Here is a 16,301-nt window from a genome sequence, read left to right as displayed (position 1 = left end):
CTACCTCCCCTACCTCCCCTACCTCCATAACATCCCCTACATCCATAACATCCCCTATCTCCCCTACCTCCATAACATCCCCTACCTCCCCTACCTCCATAACATCCCCTACCTCCATAACATCCCCTATCTCCCCTACCTCCATAACATCCCCTACCTCCACTACCTCCCCTACCTCCATAACATCCCCTACCTCCCCTACCTCCCCTACCCCCATAACATCCCCTACCTCCACTACCTCCCCTACCTCCATAACATCCCCTACCTCCCCTATCTCCCCTACCTCCATAACCTCCCCTTCCTCCCCTATCGCCCCTGCCTCCATAACCTCTGTACAGGAAAGAGGTGAGAGACAAAATACTCATCACCCCACAGTGTCCCCCCTCACTCCCCCCAAACTGTATGCAACCCTAGACTAGAGGCTTCCCTCACAATCATTACTGGTGGTGAAAGGCGGTGTGAAAGAAAACACCGGGTTGGAAGACACCGGAGATCATCTGTACTGAGAGGACTAGAATAATCACATCCATCTTCGAAGGTCATGTCATGTGTTTCTTACCTTATCTTAATGGTTGGTTTAATTCAACATTAGGCCCCCTATTAGTTCTGAAAATAAATACATGTGAATCTGGATGAAAACATTGAGATGGTCGTTTCCAACATTAGGGGCTGTTTTCCTAAAGAAGTTAAATCCGCTGTGTATTTTGCTTCCTTGCCAAGATACTAACCAGTCTGGTCATACTGGTGTGGTCCCAGTCCTACCTTCAGTCTGGGGTCATACTGGTATGGTCCCAGCTCTACCTTCAGTCTGGTGTCATACTGGTATGGTCCCAGCTCTACCTTCAGTCTGGTCATACTGGTATGGTCCCAGCTCTACCTTCGGTCTGGTCATACTGGTATGGTCCCAGTCCTACCTTCAGTCTGGTCATACTGGTGTGGTCCCAGTCCTACCTTCAGTCTGGTCATACTGGTGTGGTCCCAGTCCTACCTTCAGTCTGGTCATATTGGTGTGGTCCCAGTCCTACCTTCAGTCTGGTCATACTGGTGTGGTCCCAGTCCTACCTTCAGTCTGGTCATACTGGTGTGGTCCCAGTCCTACCTTCAGTCTGGTCATACTGGTATGGTCCCAATCCTACCTTCAGTCTGGTCATACTGGTATGGTCCCAGTCCTACCTTCAGTCTGGTCATACTGGTATGGTCCCAGTCCTACCTTCAGTCTGGTCATACTGGTATGGTCCCAGTCCTACCTTCAGTCTGGTCATACTGGTATGGTCCCAGTCCTACCCTCAGTCTGGTCATACTGGTATGGTCCCAGCTCTACCTTCAGTCTGGTCATACTGGTATGGTCCCAGTCCTACCTTCAGTCTGGTCATACTGGTATGGTCCCAGTCCTACCTTCAGTCTGGTGTCATACTGGTATGGTCCCAGTCCTACCCTCAGTCTGGTGTCATACTGGTATGGTCCCAGTCCTACCCTCAGTCTGGTCATACTGGTATGGTCCCAGTCCTACCTTCAGTCTGGTCATACTGGTATGGTCCCAGTCCTACCTTCAGTCTGGTCATACTGGTATGGTCCCAGTCCTACCTTCAGTCTGGTCATACTGGTATGGTCCCAGTCCTACCCTCAGTCTGGTCATACTGGTATGGACCCAGCTCTACCTTCAGTCTGGTCATACTGGTATGGTCCCAGTCCTACCTTCAGTCTGGTCATACTGGTATGGTCCCAGTCCTACCTTCAGTCTGGTGTCATACTGGTATGGTCCCAGTCCTACCCTCAGTCTGGTGTCATACTGGTATGGTCCCAGTCCTACCCTCAGTCTGGTCATACTGGTATGGTCCCAGTCCTACCTTCAGTCTGGTCATACTGGTATGGTCCCAATCCTACCTTCAGTCTGGTCATACTGGTGTGGTCCCAGTCCTACCTTCAGTCTGGTCATACTGGTGTGGTCCCAGTCCTACCTTCAGTCTGGTCATACTGGTGTGGTCCCAGTCCTACCTTCAGTCTGGTCATACTGGTACGGTCCCAATCCTACCTTCAGTCTGGTCATACTGGTATGGTCCCAGTCCTACCTTCAGTCTGGTCATACTGGTATGGTCCCAGTCCTACCTTCAGTCTGGTCATACTGGTATGGTCCCAGTCCTACCTTCAGTCTGGTGTCATACTGGTATGGTCCCAGTCCTACCTTCAGTCTGGTGTCATACTGGTATGGTCCCAGCTCTACCTCCAGTCTGGTCATACTGGTATGGTCCCAGTCCTACCTTCAGTCTGGTCATACTGGTATGGTCCCAGTCCTACCCTCAGTCTGGTCATACTGGTATGGTCCCAGCTCTACCTTCAGTCTGGTCATACTGGTATGGTCCCAGTCCTACCTTCAGTCTGGTCATACTGGTATGGTCCCAGTCCTACCTTCAGTCTGGTGTCATACTGGTATGGTCCCAGTCCTACCCTCAGTCTGGTCATACTGGTATGGTCCCAGTCCTACCCTCAGTCTGGTGTCATACTGGTGTGGTCCCAGTCCTACCCTCAGTCTGGTCATACTGGTATGGTCCCAGTCCTACCTTCAGTCTGGTCATACTGGTATGGTCCCAGTCCTACCCTCAGTCTGGTGTCATACTGGTATGGTCCCAGTCATACCTTCAGTCTGGTCATACTGGTATGGTCCCAGTCCTACCCTCAGTCTGGTGTCATACTGGTATGGTCCCAGTCCTACCTTCAGTCTGGTCATACTGGTATGGTCCCAGTCCTACCTTCAGTCTGGTGTCATACTGGTATGGTCCCAGTCCTACCCTCAGTCTGGTGTCATACTGGTATGGTCCCAGTCCTACCTTCAGTCTGGTCATACTGGTATGGTCCCAGTCCTACCCTCAGTCTGGTGTCATACTGGTATGGTCCCAGTCCTACCTTCAGTCTGGTCATACTGGTATGGTCCCAGTCCTACCCTCAGTCTGGTCATACTGGTATGGTCCCAGTCCTACCCTCAGTCTGGTGTGATGCTGGTATGGTCCCAGTCCTACCCTCAGTCTGGTCATACTGGTATGGTCCCAGTCCTACCCTCAGTCTGGTCATACTGGTATGGTCCCAGTCCTACCTTCAGTTTGGTCATACTGGTATGGTCACAGTCCTACCCTCAGTCTGGTGTCATACTGGTATGGTCCCAGTCCTACCCTCAGTCTGGTCATACTGGTATGGTCCCAGTCCTACCTTCAGCCTGGTCATACTGATATGGTCCCAGTCCTACCTTCAGTCTGGTCATACTGGTATGGTCCCAGTCCTACCCTCAGTCTGGTCATACTGGTATGGTCCCAGTCCTACCCTCAGTCTGGTGTCATACTGGTATGGTCCCAGTCCTACCCTCAGTCTGGTGTCATACTGGTATGGTCACAGTCCTACCCTCAGTCTGGTGTCATACTGGTATGGTCCCAGTCCTACCCTCAGTCTGGTCATACTGGTATGGTCCCAGTCCTACCTTCAGCCTGGTCATACTGATATGGTCCCAGTCCTACCTTCAGTCTGGTCATACTGGTATGGTCCCAGTCCTACCCTCAGTCTGGTCATACTGGTATGGTCCCAGTCCTACCCTCAGTCTGGTGTCATACTGGTATGGTCCCAGTCCTACCTTCAGTCTGGTGTCATACTGGTATGGTCCCAGCTCTACCTCCAGTCTGGTCATACTGGTATGGTCCCAGCTCTACCCTCAGTCTGGTCATACTGGTATGGTCCCAGTCCTACCCGCAGTCTGGTCATACTGGTATGGTCCCAGTCCTACCTTCAGTCTGGTCATACTGGTATGGTCCCAGTCCTACCCTCAGTCTGGTCATACTGGTATGGTCCCAGTCCTACCCTCAGTCTGGTCATACTGCTATGGTCCCAGCTCTTCCTTCAGTCTGGTCATACTGGTATGGTCCCAGCTCTTCCTTCAGTCTGGTCATACTGGTATGGTCCCAGTCCTACCCTCAGTCTGGTCATACTGGTATGGTCCCAGTCCTACCCTCAGTCTGGTGTCATACTGGTATGGTCCCAGTCCTACCCTCAGTCTGGTGTCATACTGGTATGGTCCCAGTCCTACCTTCAGTCTGGTCATACTGGTATGGTCCCAGTCCTACCCTCAGTCTGGTGTCATACTGGTATGGTCCCAGTCCTACCTTCAGTCTGGTCATACTGGTATGGTCCCAGTCCTACCCTCAGTCTGGTCATACTGGTATGGTCCCAGTCCTACCCTCAGTCTGGTGTGATGCTGGTATGGTCCCAGTCCTACCCTCAGTCTGGTCATACTGGTATGGTCCCAGTCCTACCCTCAGTCTGGTCATACTGGTATGGTCCCAGTCCTACCTTCAGTTTGGTCATACTGGTATGGTCACAGTCCTACCCTCAGTCTGGTGTCATACTGGTATGGTCCCAGTCCTACCCTCAGTCTGGTCATACTGGTATGGTCCCAGTCCTACCTTCAGCCTGGTCATACTGATATGGTCCCAGTCCTACCTTCAGTCTGGTCATACTGGTATGGTCCCAGTCCTACCCTCAGTCTGGTCATACTGGTATGGTCCCAGTCCTACCCTCAGTCTGGTGTCATACTGGTATGGTCCCAGTCCTACCCTCAGTCTGGTGTCATACTGGTATGGTCACAGTCCTACCCTCAGTCTGGTGTCATACTGGTATGGTCCCAGTCCTACCCTCAGTCTGGTCATACTGGTATGGTCCCAGTCCTACCTTCAGCCTGGTCATACTGATATGGTCCCAGTCCTACCTTCAGTCTGGTCATACTGGTATGGTCCCAGTCCTACCCTCAGTCTGGTCATACTGGTATGGTCCCAGTCCTACCCTCAGTCTGGTGTCATACTGGTATGGTCCCAGTCCTACCTTCAGTCTGGTGTCATACTGGTATGGTCCCAGCTCTACCTCCAGTCTGGTCATACTGGTATGGTCCCAGCTCTACCCTCAGTCTGGTCATACTGGTATGGTCCCAGTCCTACCCGCAGTCTGGTCATACTGGTATGGTCCCAGTCCTACCTTCAGTCTGGTCATACTGGTATGGTCCCAGTCCTACCCTCAGTCTGGTCATACTGGTATGGTCCCAGTCCTACCCTCAGTCTGGTCATACTGCTATGGTCCCAGCTCTTCCTTCAGTCTGGTCATACTGGTATGGTCCCAGCTCTTCCTTCAGTCTGGTCATACTGGTATGGTCCCAGTCCTACCCTCAGTCTGGTCATACTGGTATGGTCCCAGTCCTACCCTCAGTCTGGTGTCATACTGGTATGGTCCCAGTCCTACCCTCAGTCTGGTGTCATACTGGTATGGTCCCAGTCCTACCCTCAGTCTGGTCATACTGGTATGGTCCCAGTCCTACCCTCAGTCTGGTGTCATACTGGTATGGTCCCAGTCCTACCCTCAGTCTGGTCATACTGGTATGGTCCCAGTCCTACCCTCAGTCTGGTCATACTGGTATGGTCCCAGTCCTACCCTCAGTCTGGTGTCATACTGGTATGGTCCCAGTCCTACCCTCAGTCTGGTCATACTGGTATGGTCCCAGTCCTACCCTCAGTCTGGTGTCATACTGGTATGGTCCCAGTCCTACCTTCAGTCTGGTCATACTGGTATGGTCCCAGTCCCACCCTCAGTCTGGTGTCATACTGGTATGGTCCCAGTCCTACCCTCAGTCTGGTTTCATACTGGTATGGTCCCAGTCCTACCTTCAGTCTGGTCATACTGGTATGGTCCCAGCTCTACCTTCAGTCTGGTGTCATACTGGTATGGTCCCAGTCCTACCTTCAGTCTGGTCATACTGGTATGGTCCCAGCTCTTCCTTCAGTCTGGTCATACTGGTATGGTCCCAGTCCTACCCTCAGTCTGATCATACTGGTATGGTCCCAGTCCTACCTTCAGTCTGGTCATACTGGTATGGTCCCAGTCCTACCCTCAGTCTGGTCATACTGGTATGGTCCCAGTCCTACCCTCAGTCTGGTCATACTGGTATGGTCCCAGTCCTACCTTCAGTCTGGTCATACTGGTATGGTCCCAGTCCTACCCTCAGGCTGGTGTCATACTGGTATGGTCCCAGTCCTACCTTCAGTCTGGTCATACTGGTATGGTCCCAGTCCTACCCTCAGTCTGGTGTCATACTGGTATGGTCCCAGTCCTACCCTCAGTCTGGTCAAACTGGTATGGTCCCAGTCCTACCCTCAGTCTGGTCATACTGGTATGGTCCCAGTCCTACCTTCAGTCTGGTCATACTGGTATGGTCCCAGTCCTACCCTCAGTCTGGTCATACTGGTATGGTCCCAGTCCTACCTTCAGTCTGGTCATACTGGTATGGTCCCAGTCCTACCTTCAGTCTGGTCATACTGGTATGGTCCCAGTCCTACCCTCAGTCTGGTCATACTGGTATGGTCCCATTCCTACCCTCAGTCTGGTGTCATACTGGTATGGTCCCAGTCCTACCTTCAGTCTGGTGTCATACTGGTATGGTCCCAGCTCTACCTCCAGTCTGGTCATACTGGTATGGTCCCAGCTCTACCCTCAGTCTGGTGTCATACTGGTATGGTCCCAGTCCTACCCTCAGTCTGGTCATACTGGTATGGTCCCAGTCCTACCCTCAGTCTGGTGTCATACTGGTATGGTCCCAGTCCTACCTTCAGTCTGGTCATACTGGTATGGTCCCAGTCCTACCCTCAGTCTGGTGTCATACTGGTATGGTCCCAGTCCTACCCTCAGTCTGGTGTCATACTGGTATGGTCCCAGTCCTACCTTCAGTCTGGTCATACTGGTATGGTCCCAGCTCTACCTTCAGTCTGGTGTCATACTGGTATGGTCCCAGTCCTACCTTCAGTCTGGTCATACTGGTATGGTCCCAGCTCTTCCTTCAGTCTGGTCATACTGGTATGGTCCCAGTCCTACCCTCAGTCTGGTCATACTGGTATGGTCCCAGTCCTACCTTTAGTCTGGTCATACTGGTATGGTCCCAGTCCTACCCTCAGTCTGGTGTCATACTGGTGTGGTCCCAGTCCTACCTTCAGTCTGGTGTCATACTGGTATGGTCCCAGTCCTACCCTCAGTCTGGTGTCATACTGGTATGGTCCCAGTCCTACCCTCAGTCTGGTCATACTGGTATGGTCCCAGTCCTACCCTCAGTCTGGTGTCATACTGGTATGGTCCCAGTCCTACCTTCAGTCTGGTCATACTGGTATGGTCCCAGTCCTACCCTCAGTCTGGTGTCATACTGGTATGGTCCCAGTCCTACCCTCAGTCTGGTGTCATACTGGTATGGTCCCAGTCCTACCTTCAGTCTGGTCATACTGGTATGGTCCCAGCTCTACCTTCAGTCTGGTGTCATACTGGTATGGTCCCAGTCCTACCTTCAGTCTGGTCATACTGGTATGGTCCCAGCTCTTCCTTCAGTCTGGTCATACTGGTATGGTCCCAGTCCTACCCTCAGTCTGGTCATACTGGTATGGTCCCAGTCCTACCTTCAGTCTGGTCATACTGGTATGGTCCCAGTCCTACCCTCAGTCTGGTGTCATACTGGTATGGTCCCAGTCCTACCTTCAGTCTGGTGTCATACTGGTATGGTCCCAGTCCTACCCTCAGTCTGGTGTCATACTGGTATGGTCCCAGTCCTACCCTCAGTCTGGTCATACTGGTATGGTCCCAATCCTACCTTCAGTCTGGTCATACTGGTGTGGTCCCAGTCCTACCTTCAGTCTGGTCATACTGGTGTGGTCCCAGTCCTACCTTCAGTCTGGTCATACTGGTGTGGTCCCAGTCCTACCTTCAGTCTGGTCATACTGGTATGGTCCCAATCCTACCTTCAGTCTGGTCATACTGGTATGGTCCCAGTCCTACCTTCAGTCTGGTCATACTGGTATGGTCCCAGTCCTACCTTCAGTCTGGTCATACTGGTATGGTCCCAGTCCTACCTTCAGTCTGGTCATACTGGTATGGTCCCAGTCCTACCCTCAGTCTGGTCATACTGGTATGGTCCCAGCTCTACCTTCAGTCTGGTCATACTGGTATGGTCCCAGTCCTACCTTCAGTCTGGTCATACTGGTATGGTCCCAGTCCTACCTTCAGTCTGGTGTCATACTGGTATGGTCCCAGTCCTACCCTCAGTCTGGTGTCATACTGGTATGGTCCCAGTCCTACCCTCAGTCTGGTCATACTGGTATGGTCCCAGTCCTACCTTCAGTCTGGTCATACTGGTATGGTCCCAGTCCTAACCTCAGTCTGGTGTCATACTGGTATGGTCCCAGTCCTACCTTCAGTCTGGTCATACTGGTATGGTCCCAGTCCTACCCTCAGTCTGGTGTCATACTGGTATGGTCCCAGTGCTACCTTCAGTCTGGTCATACTGGTATGGTCCCAGTCCTACCTTCAGTCTGGTGTCATACTGGTATGGTCCCAGTCCTACCTTCAGTCTGGTCATACTGGTATGGTCCCAGTCCTACCTTCAGTCTGGTCATACTGGTATGGTCCCAGTCCTACCTTCAGTCTGGTGTCATACTGGTATGGTCCCAGTCCTACCCTCAGTCTGGTCATACTGGTATGGTCCCAGCTCTACCTTCAGTCTGGTCATACTGGTATGGTCCCAGTCCTACCTTCAGTCTGGTCATACTGGTATGGTCCCAGTCCTACCTTCAGTCTGGTGTCATACTGGTATGGTCCCAGTCCTACCCTCAGTCTGGTGTCATACTGGTATGGTCCCAGTCCTACCCTCAGTCTGGTCATACTGGTATGGTCCCAGTCCTACCTTCAGTCTGGTCATACTGGTATGGTCCCAGTCCTAACCTCAGTCTGGTGTCATACTGGTATGGTCCCAGTCCTACCTTCAGTCTGGTCATACTGGTATGGTCCCAGTCCTACCCTCAGTCTGGTGTCATACTGGTATGGTCCCAGTGCTACCTTCAGTCTGGTCATACTGGTATGGTCCCAGTCCTACCTTCAGTCTGGTGTCATACTGGTATGGTCCCAGTCCTACCCTCAGTCTGGTGTCATACTGGTATGGTCCCAGTCCTACCCTCAGTCTGGTCATACTGGTATGGTCCCAGTCCTACCTTCAGTCTGGTCATACTGGTATGGTCCCAGTCCTACCCTCAGTCTGGTGTCATACTGGTATGGTCCCAGTCCTACCTTCAGTCTGGTCATACTGGTATGGTCCCAGTCCTACCCTCAGTCTGGTGTCATACTGGTATGGTCCCAGTCCTACCTTCAGTCTGGTCATACTGGTATGGTCCCAGTCCTACCCTCAGTCTGGTCATACTGGTATGGTCCCAATCCTACCCTCAGTCTGGTGTGATGCTGGTATGGTCCCAGTCCTACCCTCAGTCTGGTCATACTGGTATGGTCCCAGTCCTACCCTCAGTCTGGTCATACTGGTATGGTCCCAGTCCTACCTTCAGTCTGGTCATACTGGTATGGTCCCAGTCCTACCCTCAGTCTGGTGTCATACTGGTATGGTCCCAGTCCTACCTTCAGTCTGGTCATACTGGTATGGTCCCAGTCCTACCCTCAGTCTGGTGTCATACTGGTATGGTCCCAGTCCTACCCTCAGTCTGGTCAAACTGGTATGGTCCCAGTCCTACCCTCAGTCTGGTCATACTGGTATGGTCCCAGTCCTAACCTCAGTCTGGTGTCATACTGGTATGGTCCCAGTCCTACCTTCAGTCTGGTCATACTGGTATGGTCCCAGTCCTACCCTCAGTCTGGTGTCATACTGGTATGGTCCCAGTGCTACCTTCAGTCTGGTCATACTGGTATGGTCCCAGTCCTACCTTCAGTCTGGTGTCATACTGGTATGGTCCCAGTCCTACCCTCAGTCTGGTGTCATACTGGTATGGTCCCAGTCCTACCCTCAGTCTGGTCATACTGGTATGGTCCCAGTCCTACCTTCAGTCTGGTCATACTGGTATGGTCCCAGTCCTACCCTCAGTCTGGTGTCATACTGGTATGGTCCCAGTCCTACCTTCAGTCTGGTCATACTGGTATGGTCCCAGTCCTACCCTCAGTCTGGTGTCATACTGGTATGGTCCCAGTCCTACCTTCAGTCTGGTCATACTGGTATGGTCCCAGTCCTACCCTCAGTCTGGTCATACTGGTATGGTCCCAATCCTACCCTCAGTCTGGTGTGATGCTGGTATGGTCCCAGTCCTACCCTCAGTCTGGTCATACTGGTATGGTCCCAGTCCTACCCTCAGTCTGGTCATACTGGTATGGTCCCAGTCCTACCTTCAGTCTGGTCATACTGGTATGGTCCCAGTCCTACCCTCAGTCTGGTGTCATACTGGTATGGTCCCAGTCCTACCTTCAGTCTGGTCATACTGGTATGGTCCCAGTCCTACCCTCAGTCTGGTGTCATACTGGTATGGTCCCAGTCCTACCCTCAGTCTGGTCAAACTGGTATGGTCCCAGTCCTACCCTCAGTCTGGTCATACTGGTATGGTCCCAGTCCTACCTTCAGTCTGGTCATACTGGTATGGTCCCAGTCCTACCCTCAGTCTGGTCATACTGGTATGGTCCCAGTCCTACCTTCAGTCTGGTCATACTGGTATGGTCCCAGTCCTACCTTCAGTCTGGTCATACTGGTATGGTCCCAGTCCTACCCTCAGTCTGGTGTCATACTGGTATGGTCCCAGTCCTACCTTCAGTCTGGTGTCATACTGGTATGGTCCCAGCTCTACCTCCAGTCTGGTCATACTGGTATGGTCCCAGCTCTACCCTCAGTCTGGTCATACTGGTATGGTCCCAGTCCTACCCGCAGTCTGGTCATACTGGTATGGTCCCAGTCCTACCTTCAGTCTGGTCATACTGGTATGGTCCCAGTCCTACCCTCAGTCTGGTCATACTGGTATGGTCCCAGTCCTACCCTCAGTCTGGTCATACTGGTATGGTCCCAGTCCTACCCTCAGTCTGGTCATACTGGTATGGTCCCAGCTCTTCCTTCAGTCTGGTCATACTGGTATGGTCCCAGTCCTACCCTCAGTCTGGTCATACTGGTATGGTCCCAGTCCTACCCTCAGTCTGGTGTCATACTGGTATGGTCCCAGTCCTACCTTCAGTCTGGTCATACTGGTATGGTCCCAGTCCTACCCTCAGTCTGGTCATACTGGTATGGTCCCAGTCCTACCCTCAGTCTGGTCATACTGGTATGGTCCCAGCTCTTCCTTCAGTCTGGTCATACTGGTATGGTCCCAGCTCTTCCTTCAGTCTGGTCATACTGGTATGGTCCCAGTCCTACCCTCAGTCTGGTCATACTGGTATGGTCCCAGTCCTACCCTCAGTCTGGTGTCATACTGGTATGGTCCCAGTCCTACCCTCAGTCTGGTCATACTGGTATGGTCCCAGTCCTACCCTCAGTCTGGTGTCATACTGGTATGGTCCCAGTCCTACCCTCAGTCTGGTCATACTGGTATGGTCCCAGTCCTACCCTCAGTCTGGTCATACTGGTATGGTCCCAGTCCTACCCTCAGTCTGGTGTCATACTGGTATGGTCCCAGTCCTACCCTCAGTCTGGTCATACTGGTATGGTCCCAGTCCTACCCTCAGTCTGGTGTCATACTGGTATGGTCCCAGTCCTACCTTCAGTCTGGTCATACTGGTATGGTCCCAGTCCTACCCTCAGTCTGGTGTCATACTGGTATGGTCCCAGTCCTACCCTCAGTCTGGTGTCATACTGGTATGGTCCCAGTCCTACCTTCAGTCTGGTCATACTGGTATGGTCCCAGCTCTACCTTCAGTCTGGTGTCATACTGGTATGGTCCCAGTCCTACCTTCAGTCTGGTCATACTGGTATGGTCCCAGCTCTTCCTTCAGTCTGGTCATACTGGTATGGTCCCAGTCCTACCCTCAGTCTGATCATACTGGTATGGTCCCAGTCCTACCTTCAGTCTGGTCATACTGGTATGGTCCCAGTCCTACCCTCAGTCTGGTCATACTGGTATGGTCCCAGTCCTACCCTCAGTCTGGTCATACTGGTATGGTCCCAGTCCTACCCTCAGTCTGGTGTCATACTGGTATGGTCCCAGTCCTACCCTCAGTCTGGTCATACTGGTATGGTCCCAGTCCTAACCTCAGTCTGGTGTCATACTGGTATGGTCCCAGTCCTACCTTCAGTCTGGTCATACTGGTATGGTCCCAGTCCTACCCTCAGTCTGGTCATACTGGTATGGTCCCAGTCCTACCTTCAGTCTGGTCATACTGGTATGGTCCCAGTCCTACCTTCAGTCTGGTGTCATACTGGTATGGTCCCAGTCCTAACCTCAGTCTGGTGTCATACTGGTATGGTCCCAGTCCTACCTTCAGTCTGGTCATACTGGTATGGTCCCAGTCCTACCCTCAGTCTGGTCATACTGGTATGGTCCCAGTCCTACCCTCAGTCTGGTCATACTGGTATGGTCCCAGTCCTACCCTCAGTCTGGTGTCATACTGGTATGGTCCCAGTCCTACCTTCAGTCTGGTCATACTGGTATGGTCCCAGTCCGACCTTCCAACCCTCAGACAGCTGCAGAGACTCAGTAAATCAAAGTCAACCGTTTTAAACTCTAACAGGCTTGGGCAGTATACTGAATATACCGTATACCGGAGTATTTGGAAAATAGCCACAGGATTTTTAAAAAAATATAGTTTATACTGTTGAAACTATTACTTTGAAGTTTTTTTAAATATATGTGAATATTTGTCGCTACTTTTTAAGTAAATACCTGCAGTCATCTTGTGCAGTACGTTAGGAGATAAAGATTGCGTTCTTCATTTCACTTGTCATATCATTTTTCATTATGAAGTTTTTTGGTAGCACCCAGTCACGAGGTGTTTGTTTACACGTACACAACAACGAGAGATCGGAGCCTTATGAGTCACTCACTGTTGTGCAGCTCCCGCCAAGCGATCAAATCAAATTGTATTGGTCACATACACGTGGTTAGCAGATGTTAATGCGAGTGTAGCGAAATGCTTGTGCTTCTAGTTCCAACAGTGCAGTAATATCTCACAAGTAATTTAACAAATTCACAACAACTACCTTATACACACCAGTGTAAAGAAATGAATAAGAATATGTACATATAAATATATGGATGAGCGATGGCCGAACGGCATAGGCAAGATGCAGTAGATGGTTTAGAGTACAGTATATACATATGAGTTAAGGCATGTAGGGTATGTAAACATTATATAAATTGGCATTGTTTAAGGTGACTAGTGACACATTTATTACATCCAATTTCCCATTATTAAAGTGGCTGGAGTTGAGTCAGTATGTTGGCAGCAGCCACTCAATGTTAGTGGTGGCTGTTTAACAGTCTGATGGCCTTGAGATTTGAGTCAGTGTGTTGGCAGCAGCCACTCAATGTTAGTGGTGGCTGTTTAACAATCTGATGGCCTTGAGATAGAAGCTGTTTTTCAGTCTCTCGGTCCCAGCTTTGATGCACCTGTACTGACCTCGCCTTCTGGATGATAGCGGGGTGAACAGGCAGTGGCTCGGGTGGTTGTTGTCCTTGATGATCTTTATGGCCTTCCTGTGACATCGGGTGATGTAGGTGTCTCGGAGGGCAGGTAGTTTGCCCCCGGTGATGCGTTGTGCAGACCTCACTACCCTCTGGAGAGCCTTACGGTTGTGGGCGGAGAAGTTGCCGTACCAGGCGGTGATACAGCTCGACAGGATGCTCTCGATTGTGCATCTGTAAAAGTTTGTGAGTGCTTTTGGTGACAAGCCAAATTTCTTCAGCCTCCTGAGGTTGAAGAGGCGCTGCTGCGCCTTCTTCACGATGCTGTCTGTGTGGGTGGACCAATTCAGTTTGTCTGTGATGTGTACGCCGAGGAACTTAAAACTTTCTACCTTCTCCACTACTGTTCCGTCGATGTGGATAGGGGGGGTGCTCCCTTTGCTGTTTCCTGAAGTCCACGATCGTCTCCTTTGTTTTGTTGACGTTGAGTGAGACGTAATTTTCCTCGCACCAACCTCAGGATCTAGTTAGTTAGAATCCACAACTAAACGTTTTCCAGCTAGATATCTTATAACTATTAAGTAAAATGCTCTACAGTTGTGCATTTGATTTAACATAGCTAGTTAGCTCTCTAGCTGTGGTTAGCTTCTTCATAATCAAGCTTCGCTTGCCGGTAACAGCAGAGAATCCCCTCGTGGATCAATGTTCAATTCGCTCATTAGAATTTAGTTAGCATTCTCTAGGGGATTTTACATTTATTTTTTAGCATTGCTAACCTTCGGATTACAAAGGCTCAGTGGGGTTTGAAAATAGCGCCCCTTGTGTTCAGCGCCGGTATTACCAAATATCCCGGTATGGCACAAGGTCAGTTGCAGATAACTGCTGGATGGACTTTTAGTGTCAGAAACTCTTTAAACAGGGAGTTTTTTTTAACCAATCAGAACTGTGTTAGGACTGTGCAAACTCTTTAAATCTGTTTTCAGGGAGACAGACAAAACGTCGGTACAGTTCTTGTCCTCCTCCCAAGACAAAGAGAAACCAGAGGAAAGAAAGAAAGCGAGAGAAAAGAGAAACTCAAGACCCACAGGATAACTGACGATCCACAGCCAAGTGGAAATGATAAGACTGGGCCTGCATCCCAAATGGCACTCTAATCCATACAAAGTGCACTACTTTTGACCAGAGCCCATAGGGAGCAGGGAAATATTTGGGATGCTGACAGGGTCAGACTCAAGGCACGACAACAGAACTGGACTGAAATAGATGGATAGATAGATAAACCAAACCTCAGCCACTGCTCAGGTCCAGAGATGGAACAGATTAACCAATCACTAGCGAGCCAAATGACTGGCACTTTAACGGGAACACACTGAAATTATGAATTTCAACTACCTCTCGATATCTTGGACGGAGGAGACTTCAGATTGCTTTGGTTTACAGATAAAAACACATTCAAGTCTTGGGTGATTTGGTGTGTGAGGTTGGTGAACCATATAGATTAAAGATGCAGTCTAGGATCTTTAGCTAAACAAATTTGTAACATATTGTCTGAATTATATTCGTATCATATCATAAGCATCGCATTTGTATTAATTTTTTTAAATAAAATAAATTGCAGGACGTAACATATCATACAAAATGGATGACGTAGTAGACAAATGGATGATGTAGTAGACAAATGGATGATGTAATAGACAAATGGATGATGTAGTAGACAAATGGATGATGTAGTACACAAATGGATGATGTAGTAGACAAATGGATGATGTAGTAGACAAATGGATGATGTAGTACACAAATGGATGATGTAGTAGACAAATGGATGATGTAGTACACAAATGGATGATGTAGTAGACAAATGGATGATGTAGTAGACAAATGGATGATGTAGTAGACAAATGGATGATGTAGTACACAAATGGATGATGTAGTACACAAATGGATGATGTAGTAGACAAATATATGATGTAGTACACAAATGGATGATGTAGTACACAAATGGATGATGTAGTACACAAATGTATGATGTAGTACACAAATGGATGATGTAGTACACAAGAAACAGGAGCCCATTTTGGCTCATGAGCACCACTTTCAAAACTACACAAGAGATGACCAACACTGCCGCTGACGAACAACCATGCGTGTGTGTGTGTGTGTGTGTGTGTGTGTGTGTTCTATCCGTGTGTGTGTTTGTGTGTGAATGCTTGTATCCGTGTGTGTGTGTGTGTGTGTGTGTGTGTGTGTGTGTGTGTGTGTGTGTGTGTGTGTGTGTGTGTGTGTGTGTGTGTGTGTGTGTGTGAATGCTTGTATCCGTGTGTGTGAGTGGGTGTGTGTGTGTGTGTGTGTGTGTGTGTGTGTGGGTGTGTGTGTGAAAGCAACAGGATGTGTGCATGCGTCCATCTGTCTCTCTGTATAAAACACGCTCCTCTCACCTCTGACAAACACATATAGAGTAGCAGCCGTGGTCCCGTCGATGACAGCCTTGACATCTCTGTAGTAACAGCGGTAGTACCCTGTATCATTCCCTTTAGCTCCAGTGAGAACCAGGGTCTTGCAATACGGCCTTCCAGGCTCCCCTGGACACTCCAGGATGTTGACTCCCCTTCTCTGGACATGGACCGAAGCAGGCGTACCAGCCCCCTCCGCGGCCACGGGGTGGTCTCCCACAACTCCAGCCTCAGCCCGGGGGGTACAAACAGGGGTTCCAGACCCAGTCTCGGCCTCTCTCCCTGGGGCCCTGCTGGGCCTGGGTCCGGCCTGACGGTCAGTCAGCTCCTCTCCCACCAGGGTCGTCTCAGGCCACACCCAGGACAGAGTACGCTGACCCCTGGAGGTCAGAGGTTAGGGGTTAGAGGTCAGAGGAAAGGTTAA

General features: G+C 50.5%; 1 protein-coding gene across 4 annotated transcripts in view; it reads right to left on the bottom strand.

Moving 5' to 3' along the window:
- Nucleotides 1-16,301, bottom strand: part of LOC110487799 (vascular endothelial growth factor receptor 3) — a 255,210-nt gene that overhangs the window by 150,183 nt on the left and 88,726 nt on the right. For all 4 annotated transcript variants that reach the window (XM_036943557.1, XM_036943558.1, XM_036943559.1 and 1 more), the window contains exon 3: nt 15,863-16,257. In XM_036943557.1, the coding sequence (XP_036799452.1) occupies nt 15,863-16,257 (395 nt within the window). The remainder of the gene's footprint in view (nt 1-15,862; nt 16,258-16,301) is intronic.

The sequence above is a fragment of the Oncorhynchus mykiss genome, chromosome 14 (assembly GCF_013265735.2).
Source record: "Oncorhynchus mykiss isolate Arlee chromosome 14, USDA_OmykA_1.1, whole genome shotgun sequence".
Classification (NCBI taxonomy): Eukaryota; Metazoa; Chordata; class Actinopteri; order Salmoniformes; family Salmonidae; genus Oncorhynchus; species Oncorhynchus mykiss.
The sequence above is the reverse complement of the archived record's forward strand: the minus strand, read 5'-3'. Positions and strand labels throughout refer to the sequence as shown.